Raw genomic sequence first — 25,492 nt, 5'->3', positions numbered from 1 at the left:
TTCCAGCAGAAAACCTAGGGAGTAAGAACCCAAAAAAGGTGTACCCCTTCCCTCTGTTGTTCACCCTCTTCCCTGTGGTCCTGGGATGCCTCATCTCATCTCCTGCTGTTAATACTCCTCTGTCTCTGCTGCCCCCACTCCCTTCCCAGAAGGCTGGGCAGCCCCTTAGATCCCTGGACGTCTTGCTCTGGGGATGGGACAGGGAGTCTGCGTGGGGTAAACCAAGTCCTAGAAGCAGAGGAAGTGATTTGCTTAAGAGCTGCCTTGGGCTTTTCTACTGCATTTTATTAGAAGTGGCACATCGGGGAGAGTGGGAAGAGCACTGGCATGGGAGCCCAGCACAGGATTTTGCCTCTGCTTTAGTCCTGGCTCTACTGTATGGCATCAAAGATTGCTAGGGTCATTTGGGCTGGAAGGCACCTCCCATGTGCCTACGCCATTTACACATGAAGGCAGCAGAGCCCAGAGGTGTGACGTGACTGGAGCCTGGCTCCTGTTGGCCAAACAGGGACCAGAACTCAGATTTCCTCATGGTCTAATCCATACTTTTCCCAACATGACCTGAGCAAGTCACATATTTTTTTCTGACTCAGTTTCCACATGAGTAGAGTTGGGGACTTGCCTGCTTTTCTTCACAGAGGCTGTGGTAAGGATCAAAGGAAGCCACGTACGTGGAAAGTGCTGCATAAACTCCTATACAAAATGAAGGGCTCACTGTGGCTAGGAGGGGCCCTTAAGAGCTTTACAATTTACTGGATACATCCCATGTGTGCCACAAGGAGACGGTAGATACCAGGAGCCAATGGTGGATGTTTACACCCCTGGCCTGTAATAGCTCCAGGGTAAACATTTGCCTTACCAAATCCACAGCTATCCCAGGGTCACCGTGTTTACCCTGGAGGTGGCCAAAGGCCATGGCCTGAGGGATGACCAGGGCAGGAAGGGAAAAGGAACTGTGTTCCAGATGTATGGCTTGCCCCTTCACCTCCACTCTCCTCTCAGAACCTTGTGAAGGCTCTGGTTCCAAGTCTGGGGGTCGCTACAAGCCCAGGCTGAGCACTGACTTTGGAGGGTTAATCGGGAAACCAACTAGCTATTCCCTGTTGTGTTGAGGGTTGAGGGGACTCTGGGCGTTGGAAGGGTGCTGCCTTTGCAGCTGCACTGACGGCTGTCTTCAACTCCTCATTTGCCCCCCTCTCCCCATCCCAGGCTGCCCCTCTGGCCCAGGCCGCTGCTCAGTCCTGCCTCTCTGGCCAGCTGCATGTCCATAGGCCTTTGTTTCAGGGTTGCAAGCCCGCCCTCCCCAGCAGAAGCCCTCAGGTTGGGGCCCTGGCAGCTGGAAATCACTACTGCCAGCAGGAAGGCTTTACTGGAGTCCACAAGGGACCTGGCAGACCTTCATTTCCTCTTGTAGGTCGCATCTGGAGCCCCCAACTTGCCCCTGGCCAGATTCTCTCACCATCTTTTCTCATCTTTCCTCCCCTGAATGGATGAATCATGTTCTTTTTCTTCCTACACTCACACTTCTTAGTTCTATTTTAAAGGATTCATTCATTCAACAGGTTTTTTGGCATCTACTATATATGAATGCTGGACGCAGAGGACACAGCAATGAACAAAATATATGACAGTCATTGACTTCATGGAGCTGGCTTCTAGTGGGGGGAAGCTGTCAATAAGCAAGATAGATAGTGGAAAGCAAGTTAATGATAAGCAGAGCAATATGATAGGGAAGGTGGATGTGAATTGTCATGGCGGGGGTGAGATGGCATTATAGATGGGGTGGCCTGGGAGGCATCCCGAGGAAGGGCTATTTGATAATACCTGAAGGAGGAGTTTCCCTTCGCCTCTGGTTTCCTTTTCTTGAAACCCAGTTCAAGCAACTCACTGCAGGGCTTGACAGCTTACTAACCCTGCGGTGCTAAACTCCTTTGAGCCTGTGTTTCTCACCAGTAAAATGGAGTTAGTCATCATACCTACCACATATGGTTTTGTGAGACTGAACAGTGAGCTAACGTGTGTTAAAGGCTTAGCAGAGCCTATAGAGGTCATCAGTAAGTGATAGTCTTTTATTTTGTTATTTCTCCAACCAAATTCTGCAGGGGTAGCCCAAGATGTTTAATGCCATTGCTAAATGAAAAGCTTTCCGTTTCAAGAATTAGGCAAGTGGGGAATTAGAGGCAGGTGAAAACAGAAACCCTAGTTAGTGCAGACTTTCTAGTTGGTGAGACTTTTCAACCATATCCTAGATTCTGGGGGGGTTGAGGATGTGGGCCTCCCAGGTGTGTGTGTGCTGTTTCCCCTGCTGACAGGGTGAACTGGGGGCAGCCCTGACTCTCTTCCCTTGCTCTGGAATTCCCCCTCGCTTCCAAGCAGCCCTGATGAATCACACCTTCGTTCCTGGCCTCTCTACTCTGCCTCACAGCTGGGAAGGCTATCTGCCCCTCCCCCAACGTCCTGTAGATAAATTACGCTCAGAGAGGGAGAGAAAGGGATGGTGAAAACGAGGGAGGGGCAGGAGAAAGCCGGGCAGATGGTGGGTGGAGCTGTTTTAGGAGAGCCTGCAGAGGTGCAAGAGGATTCTGATGGAGGCTTAGAGGCAGCCCCAGAAAAAGTTTCAAGAAGTGTCCGCCATGGACCAGAATTTTGAGTAACAGAATGGACAGGCACTCTGAGTGCTGAGTCTGGCTGGACTCTACTCAGCTCTGCACTGCTTCCACCCAGGCAATCTGAGGAGTCTCTTCCCCTCTCTGCTGGAACCAGGACCTTAAAGGGAGGGGCCTGATCTCAAAGCCTGCTGTCAAAAGCTGCGGTGAGCGGTTTCCTGGGGGCCTGGCCCTGGCTCAGGAAGCAGGGATGGGCGGTGGAGGGCGGGTCCCGGGGGGAGTGGTCATCAGCCAGACCCCTCCCTCTAAGAGCCCTGTTGCATGAGCTGGACAGCCAGGCGGGCCCGGTGGTGAAGGAGCTTTCCGGGCTTGCCGGTTGGTGCCTGGAAACCAGGTAAAGCTAGATATAATATGGCTTCAGAGGAAGTGGTTGGGAAGGCCCAAACAGCCTCAGGCATTTTTATGATGTTGGGTGACCTCAAGTCAGAGGAGAATGAAAACTGGGTGGGGTCAACTAACCTGTGAACAGAAGGAGGAGGTACATCCAGAGATGCTGGCAGCCCTCTGGGTGTTGGCTGTCTGGGATAAAGGCTGGCCTTGTTAACAGGGTCTCTGCTCTATTCTTATTTTGATTAGCAGCTCTCTGAAGGCAGGGACTCTGTTTGAGTCATCTTTGTTCCCACATAGCATGGAGAACAGTGTAAAGTGTAATCAACAGGGCACGATGAGCTTGTGCTGGGGTCCCACCCTGAGGGCAATCTGGGCTCGGTGATCTCATCTGCTCCAGTTTTTGTTCCATGGAGTTAGAGGAAGAAGTCAGTGGTGGGGGTCAAGCCTAGCCCTTGGTGGGCTGTTGCCATCTGGGAATGCCAGCCAAGGGAGAATGGGGCTTTTTATAGTTCTCTTGCTGGCCTTTGGGGAGGGAGGCCTCCTGGCTTAAGCTCAAGGAATGGATTTTTAAGGACTCTCAAATTCTGTTTCATGCTGAGCAGAGTCTGGGCCAACCACAGGACCTGAATGAGGTACTAATGGGCACAATGGTAACTGTGCATGTAGCCTTTTGGGAGATAGAGTTTGAGGGTACTAGGGGTTGCTCTGATTGTTGCTGGAGTTTGGCTGGGACTGGAGGGAGAGATGCTACAGGAGTGAAGTCTATTTCACTATGGTAACGGGATCTTGGGAGGAAAGATGGGTTCTACAGGTACTGGAAGCTCTTAAAAAGTCATATCCTTTACTCCCCAGGCCACAAGACTGTGTGTGTGTGTGTGTGTGTGTGTGTGTGTGTGTGTGTGTGTGTGTGTACACATAAATCAGAGGTTCTTGACCAATAGATGGCAAGTGTTTATTGAAAGGAAAAGAGAACCAGTATTCTTGTGGTCTCTATCCTGTGCATCGCTACATCCCCAGTGCTTGATGCATAGTAGGATTCCAATAAATATTTGTTGAATAAGTAAAACCCTACTGTGTGATGAACCTTTAGGAATTAGAGAAATTTTCACGCTCTTCACAAATGTTCTAATCCTTGTCTGGAAGTATCTAGGATAGAGTATAAGATTCTAAGATGTTGAACCTGTGGTCAGCTGCTCTGGCACAGGGGCAGGCAGCTCTGTATTCCTCCAGCCTGGGCAAGTGAAAGGGTGCCTGGGATCACTGGGTCCAGTCCTCCCGGGCCTGCTGAGAGTTTGCCCCCATGCATGTTGTGTCCAAAGTGGATGGTAGGGTGTACTTATAGTCTTGAATATAGTTCATCCCATAATATGTCCTATAATATCCCATAACACCTCTCCTACCCTATTCAGGACATGGCCACCCAGTAGCCTTGCTTATCTGCATGTAGCCAAGAAGGTCCCCAGATCAGCCAGGACTCAAGTTCCTGCATTTTTTTCACAGCAGCTCCCTAAGACCCTGTTTAACTCTTATATAGGAGTTGTGTCATCCTATTTCCAAGCCCACAACTGGAAGGAAGCAGCAAAGGAGAGTGTAAAGAGACCAGCATAGAGAGGAAAAATGACCACAGTGCAACTGAGAGTTGACACTGATTGTGGACAGAGATCAAGACACTATGCAAAGCAAGCACTGAGCATAAGAGCCGGGGGTCATTTATTTAGGAGGAATGGCTTGGCACGCCTTGGCCCTTGGGGGGATCATTATTTTGATAATTGATGCTTTGCTGGTAATTGTGACGCTGAGTCATCAAGAAAAGGTTAAATGATGTTCCCTTGACTGTTTAGGAAGGCAGGGAAGGAAGTGTGTAACATGTTTTTAAAAGATGTCCCAGTCAGATTGACTAAAATTTTTTTTTTTAATTTATTTATTTTTGGCTGTGTTGGGTCTTCGTTGATGTATGCGGGCTTTCTCTAGATGCGGTGAGTGGGGGCTACTCCTTGTTGAGGTGCACAGGCTTCTCATTGCGGTGGTTTCTCTTGTTGCGGAGCACAGGCTCTGGGCGCACAGGCTTCAGTAGCTGTGGCACGTGGGTTCAGCAGTTGTGGTTTGTGGGCTCTAGAGCACAGGCTCAGTAGTTGTGGCGCATAGGCTTAGTTGCTCCATGGCATGTGGGATCTTCCTGGACCAGGGCTTGAACCCGTGTCCCCTGCATTGGCAGGTGGATTCTTAACCACTGCGCCACCAGGGAAGACCTAAAATTTTTATAAGTGTTGACTCTTAGGTAATATCAGTAGTCCTCTCAACAAGGCAAAAAATAAGTGGTGGTAACCCTCAACTACAGATAAGGAAACTGAGTCCACCCACACAAGGTAGGTAACTTTTCTGAGATCTCTCAGCTAAGACTTGGCAGGGATGAGGTCTGAACTTCTAAATGACTCTGGAGCACGCACACTGAGCTCTACCCCAGACTGTTTGGAAACCGGGCACACTCTTGAAAACATGGCTTTTGGACAGCTCTCTCTGCAGGGGTTCCGGCTAGTCAAGGTTTTACTGTGTTACTGTGGAGCCAGGATGGGCCCAAACTTAATTCAGCTCCACCCATAGCAGACTGCCAGTTATCCTAAAGGGCGCTTGCCTCAGTGGAAACAAGAATGCCTTTAATACATTTACATTTTAAGCACCTACCTGGGTGCCACACAACACTTTCTGAGGCCAGAAAATGTTAGGGAGGAGCTGCAATTTCAAAAATCCCAGGCCTCTTTCCGTCAGGAGCTTTTGTTCCTTTGTTTCGGTTCTGGATGCTGCTGGGAGATGCTGTGCTGTGCAGTCTCGGTGCTGGTTGTTCCGGTCTGTCTCCAGGGTGGCGGGGCCCGCCCCTGTGTCGGAACCGCTACCCCCATGTTCCCACCATCCAGATCTGGCAAATGGTAATTTTATCCTATTTACTTCTCTCATTTATTATAGAGATAGAACGTTACAGATGCAACTGAAGCTTTCTCTTTCTTCCTAATAGCTTTCTCGTCCCTCCCTCCTGCCCCAGAGGTAACATTCTCTTGAATATGGTGTTTATCATTTCTATGAATGTTTTTATACTTTTTACTGTTGTCTGTAAGTAATTTATAGTTTCATGTTGTTTCAATTTTGACTTGTATAGCATCATGTTGAATGAACATTGTTGTCTAGATTGACCCATGTTGAAATATTTAAATCTAGTTTATTCGGTGAACTGTTATATGGTTTCTATTGCATATTACAGTTCCCTTATGGACAGACATTTAGGTTGATTCCATTTTCTCACCACTATAAGTAATAACTGTATTTATTATCCATGCACCAGTCTTCTCTACCATGTATATCAGTGGTGGGATTACTGGGTTATAAATTTTGCTTTTCAAGTTACGGTCAAATAATGTCCCTGAGTGATTTGTAACCAATTTATGTTCTTACCAGAAACATGAGAGCCCCTACTTCACTAACATTTGGATTGTGTCTTGCAATCTAGTAGATGTAAAATGGTATTTTAAAATTATTTTATAAATTGGTATTTTAAATAAGTGCTTTTGATTAAAGATAGGGATGAGCACTTTTCATGTTTATTGGCTAGCCGTGTTATTCTGTGAGGCTTTGCCCTTTACGTTAAAAAAATAATTTTTAACCAGGTAATGTATCCACATGATTCAAAACTTGAAAGGTAATACAGTGAAAAGTCTCCAACATCTGTTCCCTTGCTCCCAGCTCCCCACCCTGTGACAAGTTAGAGGTTCTTGGTACTTTTTCAGAGCTTTAATTGCCATTTTCTTTTTCTTGTTGATTTTTAGGAGTTAAAAAGTATATATATATATTTATGTATGCTAAATAAATGATAATAAATAATCTTTTTAGGTTATATTCATTACATATAGCTCTGGATTGTTTAACTTTATTAATGTCATTTTTCATAGGGAAGTTTTAATTTTAATGTTGTCAGATTTGCCAGTCTTTTGTTCATACTTTCTGTGTCTTGTTCAAGAAATCTTTTCCTACTCTGATTTTACAGAAACATATTTAGTATATTTTCTTTTTAAGTTTTGCTTCCACACTTACATTTTAAATTCACCTGGAATGTATTTCTTTTATGTGACAATGGTTCTCAACTCTGGTTACGTATTAAAGCCTCATGAGGAGCTTTTTAAAAAAGTACTATTGTCTGAGCCTCATTTCAGATCAGACCAATAAAATTAAAATATCTCAGGGTGGAGCCTAGGCGTGGCTATGAAATGCCCCAGGTGACTTTTATGTCCAGCCAAGGTTGAGAACCACTCAACCTTGTAAGATGGAACTGATTTTATTTTTTCCAGAGGACTAGCCAGTTTTTCCAGTACTAGTTATTGAACAGTCTATGCTTTTCCTGCTGACTTGTTACTGTTAAGATTTGATTGATAACTTTATTGAGATATATTTCACATATCTTAAAATTCATCCATGTAGACTGGTTTTTAGTATATATTCACAGAGCTGTGCAACAACCCCCGCTATCCCTGCATCTTTTTTTTTTTTGGCCCGGGGGCCCTGCTGCTCGGCGGCTTGTGGAATCCTCGTTCCCCAACCGGGGATCAAACCTGGGCCCTCAGCAGTGAGAGCTCGGAGTCCTAACCCCTGGACCACCAGGGAATTCTCTCCACTATGTAATCTTAAACCATTTTTATTACCCCTAAAAGAAGCCCTGTATCTTTAGCAATCATTTCCTATTTCCTCCATCCCCTAGACCCAGGCAATCACTAATCTACTTTTATCTCTCTAGATTTGCCTATTCTGGACATTTTACATAATGAGTTCATACAATATATAGTTCTGTTGACTAGCCTTTTTCATTTAACGTAATGTTTTTGAGTCATCCGTGTAGTGGCATGTTATCAGTTCTTCACTCTTTTTTATTGCCAGATAATATTGCATTGTATGGGTATACTACATTTTGTTTATCCATTCATCAGTTGCTTTTCAAGATACGGTCAAATAATGTCCCTGAGTGATTTGTAACCAATTTATGTTCTTACCAGAAACATGAGAGCCCCTATTTCACTAACATTTGGATAGTCTAGCTGTTTCCACTTTTTGGTATTATAAATAATGCTGCTATGAACAGTTGTGTACAACTTTTTGTACGCAGCATATAGATCCCCTAGCTTCTATATGACCTACTGGGAGATGATTATTTACAAGTTAACTTTTTGAGGAATTGCTAAATTGTTTTCCAAATAGGCTACACTATTTTACACTCTTACCAGCAATGTGCAAGGGTTCTAATTTCTCCTCATCCTCACCATTACTTGTTATTGAACATGCTTTTGATTTTAGCCATCCTAGAGTGAATAGGAAGTAGATTTAGTTGTGGTCTTGGTTTGCATTTCCCTAATGATTAACGATATTGAGCATCTTTTCTTGTGCTTATTGGCCATTTGTATATCTTTTTTGGAGAAATATCTATTCAAATTTTTGCCCATTTTAAAATTGGTTTTGTTTTTTTTTTATTGTTGAGTTGTAAGGGTTCTTTATATAGTCTGGATACAAGTCTATTATCAGATTTACAAATATTTTCTCCCATTCTGTGATTTGTCTTTTCACTTTTTTTTTCTCTCTTTTAAAAATTTTAATTTAAAAATTTTAAAAAATTGAGGTGTAATTGATATGTCATTATTGGTTTCAGGTGTACAACTTAATGATTCAATATTTGTATACATTGTGAAATGATCTAGTCCACTTTCTTTATAGTGCCCTTTGAAACACAAGTTTTAAATTTTGATGAAGTCAAATTATCTATTTTTGTTTTGTTGCTTGTGCTTTCACTATTGTATCTGAGAAACCATTGCTCACCCAAGTTCACAAAAATTTACCCCTATATTTTCTTCTAAGAGTTTTATAGTTTTAGCTCTTACTTTCAGGTCTATGATCCATTTTGACTTAATTTTTGTGTATGTTATGAACTAGATGTCCAAATTCATTCTTTTGCACGTGAATATACAGTTATCCTAGCACCATTTGTTGAAAAGATGATCCTTTTCCTATTGAATGGTTTTGGTACCCTTAATGAAAATCAATTGACTGTAAATGTGAGGTTTTATTTCTGTACTCTCAATTCTGTTGCATTAATCTATATGTCTCTATGCCTTGGTAACTATAGCTTTGTAGTTGGTTTTGAAATGGGGAACTGTGAGTCTTCCAACTTTGTTCTTTTTCAAGATTGTTTTTCTGGCTCCCTTGCTTTTCCATACAAATTTTAGGATTAGCTTGTCAGTTTCTACAAAAATACCAGCTAGAATTTTGAAAGAGATTGGATTGAGTCTGTAGATCAATTTTGCTAACCTTAAGAATGTTAAGTGTTCTGCTTCATGAACATGGAATGTCCTTCCATTTATTCAGGTCTTTAGTTTCTTTCAGTAGTTTCCAGTATACAAGTCTTACACTCCTTTTGTTAACTATATTCCAAAGTTTTTAATGCTTTTGCTGTTGTTATAAATGGGATTGTTTTGTTTCTTAATTGCATTTGGCGGGGGGGGGGGGGGTGGTGGGCTGTACCATGCAGTTTGCAGGATCCTAGTTCCCCAACCAAGGATTGAACCTGCTCCCTTGGCAGTGAAATTGTGGAGTCCCAACTACTGGACTGCCAGAGAATTCCCCTTAATTGCATTTTTGGATTGTGCACTACTAGTATATAGGAGTAGAAATGATTTTTTGTGTATTGATCTTGTATCCTGCCATCTTCCTGGACTCTTTCATTAGTTCTAATCATTTTGTTAGTGGATTCCTTAGGATTTGCTATATATAAGATCATGTCATTTATGCATAGAGATAGTTTTACTTCTTTTTTTTCAATCTGAATGTCGTTTCTTTTTCTTGCCTAATTTTCGTGGCTAGAATCCAGTACGGTGTTGAATAGAAGTATCATGAGGGGACATTCTTGTCTTATTCCTAATCTTAGGGGGAAAGCATTCCTTCTTTCTCCATTAAGATGAAACGCCTGTGGGGTTTTTTGTAGATGTTCTTTGTAAGACTGGGGATGTTCCCTCCTGTTCCTAGTTTGTGTGGTGTTTTTATCATGAAAGGGTGTCAGATTTTGTCAAATGTTTTTTCTGGGTCTATTGAGGTGATCAGGTGGTTTTTATAGTTTATTCTATTAATATTTAAAATTATATTAATTGATTTTTGGATGTTAACCCAATCTTATATTTCTGGGATAAATTCACATGGTCATAGTGTATACTCCTTTTTATATGTTGCTGGATTCAGTTTGTTAGTATTTTGTTGAGGATTTTTACAGCCATACTTACAAGGGATGTTGGACTGTAGCTGTTTTTTTTTCTTGTGATATCTTGTTTGGTCTTGATAACAGGCCTCATAGAATGAGTTAAGTGTCCCTTTGTTTTTTGGAGGAGTTTGTGAAGAATTGCTATTAATTCTTTAAATGTTTGGTAAATTCACCAGTGAAGCCATCTAGTCCTGGGCTTTTCTTTATTGGAAGTTTAAAAATTATTTTTTTTTATTTTTATTTTTTTTAAATACTTTTTTTTTTTTTATATAGACTTTTTACTTTTTTTTTTAAGTATTTTTTTTTTTTTTTTTAAATTTATTTATGGCTGTGTTGGGTCTTCGTTTCTGTGCGAGGGCTTTCTCTAGTTGTGGCAAGCGGGGACCACTCTTCATCGCGGTGCGCAGGCCTCTCACTATCGCGGCCTCTCTTGTTGCGGAGCACAGGCTCCAGACGCACAGGCTCAGTAATTGTGGCTCACGGGCCCAGCTGCTCCGTGGCATGTGGGATCTTCCCAGACCAGGGCTCGAACCCGTGTCCCCTGCATTGGCAGGCAGACTCTCAACCACTGCGCCACCAGGGAAGCCCCTTAAAAATTATTAATTCAGTCTCTTTACTTATTAACAGGTCTCTTCAGATTTCTTCCTGAGTCAATCATTGGATTATGTCATTCTAGGAATTTGTCTAGGAATTTCATCTAACTTATCTAATTCATTGGCATATAGTTGTTCATGGTATTTCCTTATAATCCTTTAAGATGTTCTTTTTTGTCTTTGATGTTCTGCGTTTATACTATGGATGATGTGTCTAAATGTGAACTTCTTTTAAATTTAACTTAGTTGTGCTTTCAATATGAGGACAAATGTTCTATGTTCAGTTCTGGAAAATTCATATACATTCTATCTTTGAAAATTGCCGCTCCCCTATTCTTTCCTTTTTCTTCCTATGGAACTCTATGGACCTCTGTCTCTTAATGTTTATATTTTCTGTCTTATTCTTTGCATCTACTTCAGGATAATTTCCTCAGTTTTTTTTTTCCATTTCACTAATTCTTTCTTTAGCTGTATTTAATTTTCTGTTTAACGTACCTATTGGCTTTGAAATGTCAATATTGTATACAATTCACCCGTGAAAAATCTGGGTTTGAACTGCGTGGGTCCACTTATATGTGGATCTTTTTCAATAAATATGTACTACAATACTACACAATCTGCAGCTTGTTGAATCCGCAGATGCGGAACTGTGGATACAGAGGGCTGACTGTAAAGTTATATGCAGATTTTCTACTGTGTGGGGGGTTGGTGCCCCTAAGCCCCGTGTTGTTCAAAGTTCAACTGTATTTTATTTCCATTCAGTACTTTTTCAAAGTCTTTTTCAGATTTTTCTTTTATTTCTAGCTTTTGGAGTACCAGTTTGTTCCATCTTCTGATTCGCTTGTCATGGTTTGTTTTATTGTGTGGTTTGTAATTTTTATACTGATCTCCTCTTCATTGGGTTGCAAAGAGTGGGATGCTTAAAAGCAAGGTATTTTGGAAGTCTGCACTTATTGTGGTGATGAGGTCTAGGACATATCAAATGTGTGGGTGAGTGGCTGAGGTGGGGTAGAGGAAAAGACTGACAGAGGAACTTTGCATGTCTGGCTGCTTCCTGTCAGGTCTCTGCCTAAGAGTCACCTTTTCAGAGCCTTCCCAGGCCTCCCTAAATGTCTCCACCCCCCAGTCGTACTGTCTTTCTTCTGTTTTATCTTATCACTGTTAACACATCACTATTCAGAAATATATTAGCTATTTGTCTACCTTTTGTGACCTTCCTCCATATTGGAATGTAAGCTCCATGATCGTAAGGATTTGTCTTTTTTTGGGGGGCCACCCCACATGGCATGTGGGATCCTAGTTCCCTAACCAGGGATTGAACCCGTGCCCTCTGCACTGGAAGCACCAGAGTCTTAACCACTGGACTGCTGGGGAAGTCCCCAGTAAGGAGTTGTCTTATTCACTGCTACGTCCCCAGCACCTGGCATGTGGTTTATACTGTGCATAAATTTGAGTGAGTTTGAGTAGTCCTGTTTTTAGATGGAAGTCATCTGAGCCCCGATGCTGCAACTTTCAGCTGGGCTGAGTCTGACCAGGTAGCAGAGGTGAACAGTTTGCCTCTCCATCCCCAAACCTTTTTCTGGACCACCACTGGAGATATCTTTTTCTCCCATTATAAGAGCCCAGAAAATACTATCCATCCTGTGTGCTTCAGCCTTCTTCTGGCATGAGTTCCACAGCTGCTAAAATCAGTAGTAGGGATTTGAGCGCCAGAAGCCCTGGGGGAAGAAAATGCACAAAACCCTGGGAAGATCTGGTCCTTACCTTTCGGAGGCTGTGATTGAGTTAAGAAGACAGCACACACAGAAAATAGGTTAGGACGCTTGCCCACTCAGTGAGTCTGCTGTGTAGATTAGCGCTCCTTTCGGTAGAGAAGGCAATCTGTGTGCTGGCCCCTGGGTCACATGCTGTCACATAAGTGGTTTCTGGAGGGATCTATGGGCAAGTTATGAATTCCCAGGTGACTCCATTTTGGCCTCCTTCTGAGGTTGCCCCATGCTGTAGGAACTTGTTCTGAGCATAGTGTTACTTGTAAAAGGGCAGAAAGTGCCTGTGGGCGTTCCCATGATGTGGGCTAAGGATGGCACCTTTCCATTCGTCTTTGGCTGTATCTCTTGCCCCCATTGGTTTTGGGGTAGGGGAATGGTGACAAGCACTGGAATTCCAGCAAACCCTGGCTTTCCCACTTGCCTTGCTGCACAGCTTTCGGTGAGTGAGTAAATGGCTCTGCCTCATATGGTTATGGTAAGGAGAGTTCCTAGAGAATGTGTTTATTAGCACAATGCCTGCTACACCCTAATAAAATGCTAGTTGATATTATTCCAGTCCGGCACCTTGGGAGCCACTTGTGCCTCAGTTTCCTGATCTGTAAAATGGGGAAATAATACCCAATCCTTGCCTGCCGCCCCTCCCCTCTGCCCCTGGCTGTTGTAAGGGTTAATATCCTCAGGCTTTGAGGTCCTGGGGTGGGGGAGGAGCTGCATAAATGGGTTATTGTTGTGCTGCTGAATGATCTGGCTTTGTTCAAGTGTCTTCAGTATTTGACTTCCTGCAGTTAGTGTCCCCGAACTTTAATTGCTATAGATATTTGCATGTCCTCAGCGGCTGGCGGCGCTCACCTGCCCGGCTGTGACCTGGGTCCTCACCCAGCCAGGGACCTGCTGAGTTGGGGTGGGAAGCTCCATTTCCTCTGTTAGGGGCCCCCCAGGAGTCAGGAATGAAAGAAATGCAGAAAGTATGACCCACACGCGCAACTGATTCTGAATAGGACATTTATTGAAGAGGTTTTGCAGGAGGTGGCGGGTGCTTTAATTCCCAAGGCTGTTGGTGGCAGCTCTCTGCTCGCCCCAAGCCTGTTAACTGCTTGGCTGCTGGTGCTTAGGGAGAATGCGGCTCCCCGGCCCCACGCAGCTCTCCTGGTGCTCGGATGGGAGCCCTTTTGAGAAAAGCGGTAGGTGCCGGGCTGGGCCAGGCCAGGGGGTGTGAGTGGGGCATGACCAGGACTATCCCAACTCCAGACCTCCAAGTCTTGCCAAACTCTCCTGTGAAAAATCTGGCCGGCCACAGGCTTTGGGGCAAAAGGTAAATTTCTCCCTTGGGGCTTCAGAAACTAAGGATGGGTGTAGGAGAGTTGGTCCCTTTTTAATCCTGTCCTGGCTTCTTCCAGTGGATTTGTCCATCGAGGCCAGATGAGAGCAAGATAATCCTGTGTTCCTCTTAGAGGCGACTGCAAGTGGTTCTGCGAGGGGCTTCGGAGGGGCTTCTGATCTCTGAACACTTAGAGTTGTGTGATGAGAGAAAGGGGCTGTTCCTAGAGGGACCCAGCACATACTGGGAAAAGCAGAGTTGATCTCCCACTTCTTCCTGAAGTTTCCTTTTCTCCGAATCCACAGAGGGTGGTTATTTTGAATAAAATCAAGGGGTGGCAGTGGAGCAGGTGAAAGGAAGTTCTTCCCCACCCAGGCTGTCTTTTCCCTGGTGCCCAGGCCGGGGCAGTGCCCACCACTTCCAGAGCTCTGGGCTGCAGGAGCAGGGAGGTCAGGGGGCAGATTGCCACTCTGCTTTGGCTTGATTTTCAACCCTGAATCAAGGCCTTGATTTTCCAGGAGCAGGACTCTGCTGCCTGGGCCATGCCACTCCATGCCCTGTGTGTACCTGCTCGTCCCAGAATCTGGGGTTTGGTGACAGCTGCCCGCCCTGTCTGAAGTCTGGTCTGTGTGACCTCTCAGCTGAGGGAGAAAGCTGCTCTCCTCCCACCAGGGAACTGGTTGGATGAGTTTTCTCGGGCCTCCCTGGTTGAGGCCCCTTAGAAGGGAAGGCAGGGACCTGGGGGCTGGGGGCAGGTGCTGTGGGGCGGGGAGGGGCCCTCTCCTCTCCCTCTCTCCTGCAGTGGGATAGGGATCCCTGGGGGACAGGTGGTGCAGGAGGCCCTGCTCTCCAAAGGGCTGGCTGCCTTTGAGAATTGACCTTGTTGTGTGAGACTATAAGCTCTGCCTTGGAAAATCCACTTTCCTAACATGTCTGGGTCAGGTGCCAGGCCCAAGGTCAGCGTCCAGGGCAAAGAGGAGGTGTTGGTTGGAGCTCTTCTCTCGCTGTTGTGCCCGAGGGCCAGGGAGGACCAGGGAGGACCAGGGTGCATGACTGATGGTAGCAGTTCATGGAAAGGGGGCTGCTCACATTTACACACTTTTCCGGGTCTGGGTGCTCTTGCTTGGAATTGGAGACCAAGGTGTGTTTGGGGGAGCCTCCCTAATTCTAATTTGCTTGGCGAGGGAAAGTGAGAATTTGGGGAAGGGAAAAACCCTCAGGTGGTAAGATGTACACTGACTGCTCCCCCAGGCCAGCTGGGAGCTGCTGTTCTGGAATCACAGTGGGAGATTCCCTTCTGGTTAAGCCCTGGTATCTCCGTTTCTAGACTTGGCGTTCTCCCCCTGCTTTTAGCAGCATTTCATTTATGTGTAGGTTCATATCTCCACATTTATTGGGGGCCTCGTTTCTTCCCCCTTCACAGGGGTTGGGATAGGTGTCATTCTTTCTAGCATATGCTCCCTGACTGTCTCTTTCCTCCTTGAAGCTCTCTGTAAACAGTCAGCACCTTCTTGGGCCTCTGGATTCTTCAAGAACACTCTGGCTGTATAGATCCCTGAGGGCATAGCCCCACCTGGCGGTCTGTACCTTTTTAGGGCAGTTTCTCACACCTTGTCTCCTGGAGTCTCGGTGGTGGTTCTTCCAGGCCTGGCCCGGGTGTGCCCTTCCCCACAGTTCTTTCGGTCTGTCCTCGGCCTGCCTTCCAGCCTCGCCACTTGCTGCCAGACGCCCCAGGTCCTCAAGTGGTCCAGGTCCTTTCGGGACTCCACTGTCCCATGCTGCCACCCAGATGCCTTCAGAGCTCTTCTTCATCTGGCAGAAGCTTACTCATCATTCAAGACTCAGCTAAAACTTCACCTCCTTTAAAGCTGCCGGGTCCCCCAGGTGGCACTTGCTACTCCCTCTTCTGTCAGCAGAGTTTATGTGTACTCCTGTACCAGCACTTGAGGCACTGCTTTGTGGATAATCTGTTGATATAACTATTTTTTTAGTTATTATTTTGTTATTATTATTATTACTTTTTTTGGCCGTACTGTGTGCCTTGTGGGATTTTAGTTCCCTGACCAGGGATTGAACCTGGGCAGTGAGAGTGCGGAGTCCTAACCACTGGACTGCCAGGGAATTCCCCAGATATGACTATTCTTCCTTCTAGAATTCTGTTCCTCAAAGACAGGGACAGTGTCTTATTCCTTTCAGTATCCCTAGGGCCTAGCATCATGCTCGGAAGTGTTGAGTGATTCGCAGACTGGAGGCTGTCTTGCCCTCTCATATGGCTCCAACACCACCCTCTACTTCCTTTTGTTATTATTATTATTATTTTTTCCGGCCGCACCATGGCATGCGGGATCTTAGTTCCCCAACCGTGGATCGAACCCGTGCCCACTGCAGTGGAAGCGCGGAGTCTTAACCACTGGACCAGCAGGGAAGTCCCTGCTTCCTTTTGTTATTGATGTGCTTGTCTCGTTTCTCCTGATAGAATATCAGCTCTTGGGAGTGGGCTCTGTGGGTGATTCATCTTTGTGTCACCCACAAGGCTGCAATGTCCTTGTGCAAAGTAGATGCTTGAATATATTGTCCAGTGAATTCTGAAGCTCATGACTTGGGAAGGTCCAGTAGTGTTAATCCCTAAATGAGCGGTAGACCCTGTGGTACAGAGGGCTCGCTGCCCTGCTCCCTATCGTCCAGCGAGTTAGGAGCAGAGCTAGCACTGGTTTTGAGCCGTGCTGGCTGGAGTCCCAGGGCCGTTCATACACATTCTGCTGCTTTCCCCTCTTTGATATTCCCTGTGACTTAGGAAATGGGGCTTTCCCCAGTACCTTATGTCTTTGTTACATGCTGGCTCTCCCATATGTCCACCCTGGAGATGGATTGTGTTTTTTCTTTAAAACCCAAGGACCAGTGTCAAGGATGGTTTCTACCGATCACTTCTTTGTGCTTTTGTGCTGCCTCACATCACCTTCAATTCTGTTCCTCCTCAGGCCTGTTGTCCCCCATGGCTTTGTTCCTCTCCAGCTCCTAGCTGAACATGCCGGTCTCTACCTGTGGAACCCTGAGGAATGTGCCCTGCCTGCCACAGCAAAGGACGGTGACTCATTCATACTTCGTCTTCTGGTTTGACCTTCTGTGGGGCACAGATATCAGACTTTTTCCTTTCCAGCCGAATTGCTTTATGTTTGCCCTTATGATATCATGGTCCGAATGTATGTTGGGATCGTAGATGATGGATGATTGGTGGGGTGAGTGTGGAGTGGGGAGGGGAGGGTTAGGTCATGCTGGTTCACCAGGTTTAACCCATATCTTTATTATTGATTTGAGATGTAGGTCACCTTTTGTAGGCACACATCAGAAAAATCTCTTGTCCTGGTGCTGTGGCGCAGATAGTAATTCATCCATCCTCCTCGTCGCTACCATTTATGGAGGGTTTACTGTGTGTCAGTTGTACAAATTGCTCTACTTGTATCATCTCAATCTTGGAGACCAGTGAGGTTGGTAGTATTGCTGTGCTCATTTTACAGGTGAGGAACTCGAAGCTTGGTCAGGTCAAGTGACCTGCCCAAGGCCACACACAGCCAGCAAAACGGAGGAGCTGGGGTTGAAACCACGTCTGCCTGACTCCAATGCCTGTGAATCCGTTTAGTGCATTTAACCTCTGCTCTGTGGACTCCCACGTACTCACGTACTTGCTCATTCTCTCCTTCTCTTCTGACAACTCAGATCTAGTGGGCCCCTCTGTTGTCACTTGCTTCCAGCTGAGATTCTCCAATGCCTTTGAACCTGTTGCAATAGTAAGTGCTGCAACTCTTGAAAGTGTGGTTCAAGCCAAGAGGACTCAAAACAAGCAGCCCCTATAGTGGGCATAGGGGGGGCAACTAGATGGCTAATTTGTAGCATTGGGTCCCTGAATTTTGCTGATAAGGAGGGGTGGTCCTGTGAGCCTTTTTGACCTAGAGATGAGAGAGGTAGGGCCTCTGGGAACACTGGAGGTATCTGATTTCTAGCATAGCCTTTAGCTCCTCCATCTTCTGGGGATATTCTGTCTGTGTCATTTTCCTGCTTAGTTACAAGTTGTGCTGGGAGCAAGCTGACCTACCCTGGCTGTGAGCAACAACAATTTCTAATCAACAGTAATTATTCTCTTTGCCTTCAGTACGTGTTTCTGTGAAACCTCCTGGTGGACTGCTTTTCCTGGGGTATTTGTAGGGCCATTTTATTGTAGTCCCTTCTCCAAACTGCAAAGTGGTCCCTTGGCCACTTTCCCCTTCTCCCAGTTTTTGTGGCTGGTCACTTAATATGTGGCATGGCAGGGCAGCTGTACCCCTGCTCCAGTCCCTTGTCTGGGGCGTAGGGTACGGGACTGCTGGGGTGAATGAGCAGTCACTGCTCCTGTGTGCCTCTTGGTGGGTCGGAAACTTGCTGGCAGTGACTAATGTGGAAACTCATTAGACTAGGAGGAACTGGGTCAGGTCTTGACTTTGACTACTGTTTATCTTTCACCTGACTGTGGGAGTGCTCTAGGCACAATCCCGCAGGAATTTATTGAGCACCTAGTGTGTGCATTGCCTTCTGGGGGTGAAAGAAGGCCCAGCCCACTGGGTTTTATTATCTAGTCTGGAAGGAAAACTTGCACATAAGAACCCCCTAGGACCAGTGCTTTATGTGATACTCAGGCTCATTAGAGTTCAAAGAAGTGCATGTGTATTAGTGTCCCATGGCTGCTGTAACAAACTGCAAACTTAGTGGCTTAAAAGCACACATTTATTATCTTATACTTCTAGAGGTCAGACGTCAGTCTGGGCCTGCATGGCTATGTTCCTTCTGGAGGTTCCAGGGAAAAATTTGTTCTCTTGTCCTTTCCAGCTTCCTGAGGATGCCTAGATCCTTTGACTTGGGGTCCCTTTTCTCCATCTACAAAGCCAGCAGCCTAGCATCTACCAAACTCTCACTCTCTGTCCCTCTGCTTTTGCTGTCACATCAGCTTCTGACTCCTGCTGCCTCCCTCTCATAAGGACCCTTGTGATTACATCAGACCTACCCACATAATCTAGGACAATCTTCCCCATCTCAGGATCCTTAACTTGATCACATCTGCAAAGTCTCATTTGCCATATAAGGTAACGTGCATAGGCTCCTTATATCCAGGGATTAGGATGTGGATATTCTTGGGGGAGAAGCATTATTCAGTCTGCAACAGTGTGTGTGTTGGATGGGTTGGTGATGGTTGGGGAGACCTTTCTGAGGGAGATGATTTGACCAAATTTGTGTAGGGAGAGAATGTCTGGGACACCTTCCAGGTTTGAGAAGCAACATGAGCAGCCGTTGAGCTTGTGGGTGGTGGGGACAGTGAGGTGTGGGTGAGTGGTCCTCCCACTGAAATGAGATGCCAGGGGCTTTCCTTTCCTTCCAAGGCTAGGCCGAGGGAGTTTTTTGGACTTCAGTCTGTATGTCCAGACTCCCTCCCAGAAGTCAGGTGGGAAGGCTCCACTGGCAACCAGAGCCTTTCCTTCCTAGCAGCTGGCTCAGCCACACTTGGTGGCCCCTGCTATTCCTCGGTGGTGGGAAGAGGAATTCACGAGGGAAAAGGAATTTGAGCCAGCTGGCCTGGGTTTGGGTGGCCCAGAAACCCTGGTCACGCTGTTCGCACAGCCTCCGTGGCAGTCACGTTGCTCACATTGAACACAGTCCGTCCCTAGGGAGCCTTCCCTTGTCCTCCCTTAGGGTGCTTAGGGCCCCTGCGTCTCTGGGGAGGGACAGGAGGGTCAGAAGGAGAGGGGCAAAGGCCAGACCCTCTCAGGGATCCTCCCCATCCTCAGGAAAGCCTCGATGGTGTGGTGAGAGGTGCCCTCAGCTGGTATGACCTCACCCAGCTCTGCTCACCATCTGCTGGCCGGGGGAGCCTAGGAACAGACCCGAGAGAGCCCAGCTTCTGTGGGGACAGCGCTGGGCAGCAGCGTGTCTGGAGTGGTGCTGAGCTGGGGGGTGTGTGTGTGTGTGTGTGTGTGTGTGTGTGTGTGTGTGTGTGTGTGTGTGTGTGTGTGTGTGTGTGTGTGTGTGTGTGTGTGTGTGTGTGTGTGTGTGTGTGTGTGTGTGTGTGTGTGTGTGTGTGTGTGTGTGTAGAACACAGCTGGCCTCAGGATCTCAGGGTGAGATCTCTGTGGAAGTTCACCTGCGGCTTTTCTCTGTTGCTTCCTTCTGGTGCCTCTCTGAGCAGACCCGGACAGTGCAGTTGAGGGGTTAGGGGGAAAGGCAAAGGCCTGTGGCTGCCCCTGTTTGGAGAGCCTTTGGAATATCTAGCAGGTGTTGGTAGTTGGGAGATGAAAGAAGGTCAGGAAGGAGGGCCGCGCAGCGTGCAGTCCCCCGAGGAGGGAAGGACTTGGCCCGCTTGCCGGTACCCGCTGATTCCCTGGACTTTGGAGCAGCTGCCTTTGGGAGAGACCCCTCTCTCGGTTCCCGCCCACCTCCAGAGCAGGTGTGGCGCTCCGCCTCTCGGGTGTGGGGCAAAGCAGGGTAGGTGAAAGGATGACGTCAGCCGCCTCCGCACCTGGACCCAGCCTCTCTGAACCAAAATGTTTTCTGGGGCGTCTCCAGAGCACCGGCCTGCACAGCCTCCTCCCGGTCTCCTGCCTTCTCAGCCCACTAGACCCCGAGGGAGGGCTGGAAGGGAGTGTTGCTGAGTCCTGGGGACTCCCTAGGACCAGAGAAGCAGAGGTTCTCCAGAAAGTTCCAGGTGAGTTCCCCTCTGGGACCGTTCTTTCTGAAGCTGGCGGTGGGCTCAGGGAGCAGGGGCCTACTGCCTTAGTGACAAGAGGCCTGAAGACAGAACCTGGGGGCTATGGTGGGGTTTGGGTGGTCACTTTTTTCTGTTGGAGGCAGGAGGTTAGATCAGATCGGGGGCACGGTGCTGAGGCCTCGCGGGGAGGAGGGGGATGTGGGACTTGGCTCCGGTCAGCTGTGCTGGGAATCCAAGGGGCCTGCTGCAGCCTGCTTGCGTTCCTGCCCGGGGATGTTCAGGGAAGGTCCCCGTTGGTGGAGCCAATAACCTGGAGAGGTGTGGGTGGAGGAAGGGTGTGGATTAAACTTAGAAAAAGTTAAAAAAAAAAAAAAAAAGGAAACTGATCTCCCTTCCTCTCCTGCGCCTGCCGCGACCCTTAAAGGTGCATGTCTGAGCAGCTTATTGGGCCCATCAGAAAGATTTTACGAGACCCTATCAAAGAGAGCTTCCCAGGTGTGGGAGATACAGAGTTTTCTAGAAGACTGACTCACTGACTGATGATTGACTGGATTGATTTGTGTTGAAAGATGGAAGAGGTCACTGCGGAGCGATACTTAGGGAACTGGAGACTACTGTGACAGAATGGGGTAGGCGTGGACATCTGACTTGGGGTTTGGCTGCTGTCTGTTAACTTTCTCTAGGCGCCCACTGCCCCAGCGGACAGTGTCTTCCAAGATGAGTCTGAAGACCTGAGTTCTAATCTTTGGGGCTATGGGGTGATGCTCCGTGGAGAGGAAGGAAAGATTGCCTCCGCTCAGGAACACGTGGGCCGGTGCTTCTGCCGTCTCTGTGGGAGCCTGAACTACACACACAGTAATGGTTGGATTGGGCTTTTAGGACCAGAGTGCACTCACATTAGGTGTGATGTCTCTTTTCCCTCTCTATCTAATGGTGTCTGCTAACAGTGCCACTTAGACTCTGCCTTGTCTGCTCTCACTGCCCCATTTGCTGTTCATCCCTCCCTTTCTGGGTCTCTGTGTTCTTTTCCAGCGAGTCCTCCTGCCCAGGAGAGAGAGAGAGAGAGCCTCGTGATCCTAGGTCTCCTGGTCACTGTAGGGCTTCTGTTATCATCCGAGCAGTTACAGTCCGATCCCGATGCCCTCGTGCTTCTTCCCCTCTCCGTGACCTGCAGTCCTTTGACCTGGAATCTGTATTTTTCTACATTGTTCCAAGGAAAGGGAAAATGGGCAAATGTCACATAGTAGGAGGTCTAGAAATAGCCTTAAGGAATCTTAACTCTCTCTCTCTCTTTTTTTTACCTCCATTGGCCTTTGTGGGATAAGCGAAATGTCATGTTAAAAGCCCTGACCTTTATGTCTTAATATGTCCCCCGTGGCTTATGCTGAGGCAAAGCCACGGCATCCAGGGCTGTGACTAATCCTTTGCTGTGGTTCTAGCTGGTGTGAAATCCATCAGGGAGGCAGCCAGCAGCGGGCAGGGGCAGGAGAGCATGCACACTGAAGCCTGAGTGCCTGAGTCCAAATCCAGGCTCTACTGCATGCTACTTCTGTGGCCTCAGTTTCTGCATCTGTAAAATGGGGATAATAATAGTACTGACCTCATAGAAATGTTATGAGATTAAAAGGTCTTGTTATGTCTACAGCACTTGGAACATTTTTAGCTGTTAGTCATTATGCGTTCTTTTAACCCCAGGAGGATTTGGGCATGGACACTACTTTGAAAACATGAGCTTGGTTTGCAGGCAGATGTCTGTGTGCAACCAGAGAAAATTTCTCCAAGTAGAAAAGATGTTTTAGTTCCTGGGCTTTTGAAGTGTGCTTATGTTGCACCCTATGGCAACGGGGCCCCTGAAGAGTGACCCTCAGAAGGTACCCTTTAGAGATAAATCTCCCTGAGAGTGTGTGTGTGTGTGTGGGGGGGGGGCTGTGACTAATCCTTCACTTTAAGGCCGTGACCTGGCCAGCTGTGAAATCCATTAGGGACTTGGGCCTTTTCCGTTTAGCATCCCCATAGGGGCTGACTGATCCCAGGTTTGATCTGGGAAAGGTCTTAGGCCGTTAAGTCCCTACCCCATTGTTCTAGCTGGGATTGACAGGCCTGGGGGGCTGAGGGGGAGAAGGGGTGGAGGGGCTGGGGTGTGCCTGACAGTGCACGTGTTTTGAAGGACACCAGAGTCCCACAGGGCTGGGCTTAAGGGCTGGGGCGGAGTTTGGGTCTTTGTCTCTCTTTGTGCTGAAATGACACGCGGTGGGTAGAAATGACTAGCTGGTTAATCTTAAAGGCTCTTTTGAGGAGGTAGGAAAAAGCAGCGGTGCTGCATTTCCCAAGGGGCTCTCCTCTGAGATGCTCAGTTTCACCAAGATGATCCTGTTAATTAATCCTTTCAATGCACCTGGAGGGAGGGAGAACGCTGGACTGGCCCCAGTGCTGTCACTGTGGCCTCATCTGCAAAATGAGAGGCTCACATACAGCACCTCGGAGGTGACCCCGTCCCCCAGCTGAGACATGCAGTGGGAAATTGCTGTGCTTGAGAGGGTCCTTGCTGGGCTAGCGTGCATGGCAAACAGGTCTCAACGCTCCTGACTTTAGCTCAGTAGTAGTACATTATCCATTTGCCAGATCACCTTTTAAGGCCCCTGCCCTTAGGTCACTTATAGCCTAAGGCAGGGGGTCTCACACAGTGAGTGCTACAATAGGGGTACCCCTGGGGTGCTGTAAGAGTACATAGAAGGGGCCCCCAGGTTTGGTTTCTGGGGATGTATGGGGGGTGGCTTCTGAGACCCAAGGGTTGGTATAAGTGACACAGGTTGGGGGGCCGTATGGCATGGGGTGGATGGGGAGGAAGTAATGGCCAGGCAGAGAGAACATTTGCCAAAGCCAGAGCCCAGGGGTGCTGGCACAGGTAGGGACACTGGTTCCAGGTCGGGGCACAGGCACAGAAAACCAGGGGGCAAATTCAAGGCTGCCAGAGTGATGGTACCTTCTAGACCCTTCTCCTCATAGCTCTAGCCTGTGATCTAGTAGCTTCTGATCCTTAGAACTAGGGGTGGAAGTCTTTGGGGCAGTAGAGGTGAGAGGGATGCTCTAGAACATTTTTCCTGTGAAAACAGCAATCAAATGAACATTCTGGAATGTGGTGTTGGTAAGCTCTGGTGCTCTGGGATGGGGTTGGAGCGTCCTTGACCTTCCCAAAGCCCACAGCCACCACCCCACCTCCACAGACTTGCTGCTCCAGGCTGGCCTACCTGTGAGCCACAACATCTGCTTAGGGAATAAAGTCCACCTGAGGCTATGTTTGCCTTACCTGGGAGCAGTTTCCTGCTTGCTGTGCTGCCCTGATCTAGATCTAGCTGTGCTGAAGGGAACTTAGGGAGACTCATCCGTGGCTCAGCCCTGGGGAATTTCCTGTGCCCCTGGAGCCAGGGTGAGTCAGGGACCTGTACAAGGGGCTGGAGCTGGGGGCAGGGGGGGTAATGTGGGTTCAGCCTTTGTATCATCTCCTCTGCCTTCTCCGTCAGTATCCAGAAGGTTTCAGGTTCATGGTGAAGCCCCTGGTGGCCCCAGAGATTTTGCAATCCTGGGGAGCATCTTACCCCCTGACACGTCGACTGTTAAGAGCCGGATCCTTGACAGGTGGACACTTGGGAAGTGCTTTTTGACAACTGCCATTATTATCACTGTTTTGATGGTTTATGGAGCCGTTGCTCTGTGCTGGGCACCAGGCTCAGAGCTGTACATCCAGCAGGTCACTGCATCGTCGGGGGCACAGCCCCGGGGTAGGTGGCAAGGAGCTGAGGCTCTGGGAAGCTCGGTACTTTGCCGGAGCAGAGGCACTGGGCTTCGGATTCCATCACAAGGCACCCCGGACCGCTGCTCTGGCAGAGATGCCCTCTCTGCTTTTCTGGGGCCTCAGCTTTCTGAGCCCTTTATTGTTACTGGATGTGGTCCACCTTTCGTCCACCGTGGGAAAGACTGAGGTGGAGCTGTTGCAGTCAGGCAGGAATGTCGCTTGGGTATCCTTGCAGATGCTCATACAGTCTGAAGGCAGGGACCTCCTTGAGATTCAGAGCTGTTGCTTTTATAATTGTGGTAAAATACACATAACATAAAATTCTCATTTTTAAGTGTTCAGAGGTAGTAAGTACATTCCCATTGTTGTGCATCCATCGCCGCCATCCATCCGTAGAACTTTCATTATCTTGCAAAACTGAAACTCTGTATCCCTTAAACAGTAACTCCCCATTCCCTCCTCCCCCAGCCCCTGGCAGCCACCCTTTTGCTTTCTGTTTCTGCAAGGATTCCAGAGGTTTGCCCTTTGTCTGTCCCGCCCAGAACCTCCCCGGAGCGCCCCCACCAGGCAGCAATGCCAGAATGCCCGTCTCTGCCTCGCTCCACCAAGATGGCAGCCAGGAGCGGCCGGTGAGCCTGACCTCCACCACCTCCTCGTCAGGCTCCTCCCGTGACAGCCGCGGGACCATGGAGGAGACCAGCGGCTCCGAGGCTTCGGCCGAGAACGGGGCGGGCTCCCCGCGCGGCCGGCGTCTCCCCAACAGCAACAACTCCAGCAGCTGGCGGAGCATGAGGGGGCCCCTGTCCCCTTTCAACAGCCGGGCGTCGGTGGCGCCTGCGCACAAGCTCAGCTACGTGGGTCGAGTAGTGCGGGAAATCGTGGAAACGGAGCGCACGTACGTGCAGGACCTGCGCAGCATCGTGGAGGTGAGTCTCGCCCCTCGACCCCCGCGGGGCTTTGGAGCTAAGGTTGGCAGGGGACCCCCCTCTCCTCTGCGGCTGGGGCTGGCCTCTGGCT

The 25,492-nt window shown here is 47.9% G+C and overlaps 1 protein-coding gene across 17 annotated transcripts in view; it reads left to right on the top strand.

Annotated features, from left to right (window-relative positions):
* PLEKHG3 (pleckstrin homology and RhoGEF domain containing G3) overlaps nucleotides 1-25,492 on the top strand; it is a 66,185-nt gene that overhangs the window by 3,296 nt on the left and 37,397 nt on the right. For 5 of the 17 annotated variants that reach the window (XR_014260239.1, XM_082448330.1, XM_082448333.1 and 2 more), the window contains exons 1-2: nucleotides 5,806-5,920; nucleotides 25,018-25,401. Coding sequence is in view for 16 of the 17 variants with exons in the window: in XM_082448330.1 (XP_082304456.1) it covers nucleotides 5,918-5,920; nucleotides 25,018-25,401 (387 nt within the window). In the remaining variant the exon portion in view is untranslated. Of the gene's footprint in view, nucleotides 1-5,804; nucleotides 5,921-20,538; nucleotides 20,680-25,017; nucleotides 25,402-25,492 lie in introns of those variants that run through there. The other 12 variants (XM_082448340.1, XM_082448337.1, XM_082448327.1 and 9 more) reach the window with 5 other exon arrangements.

This window comes from Balaenoptera physalus (genome assembly GCF_965194825.1).
Source record: "Balaenoptera physalus genome assembly, chromosome: 2".
Lineage (NCBI taxonomy): Eukaryota > Metazoa > Chordata > Mammalia > Artiodactyla > Balaenopteridae > Balaenoptera > Balaenoptera physalus.
Note: the sequence above shows the minus strand (reverse complement) of the source record. Positions and strands in the feature narration are given on the sequence as shown.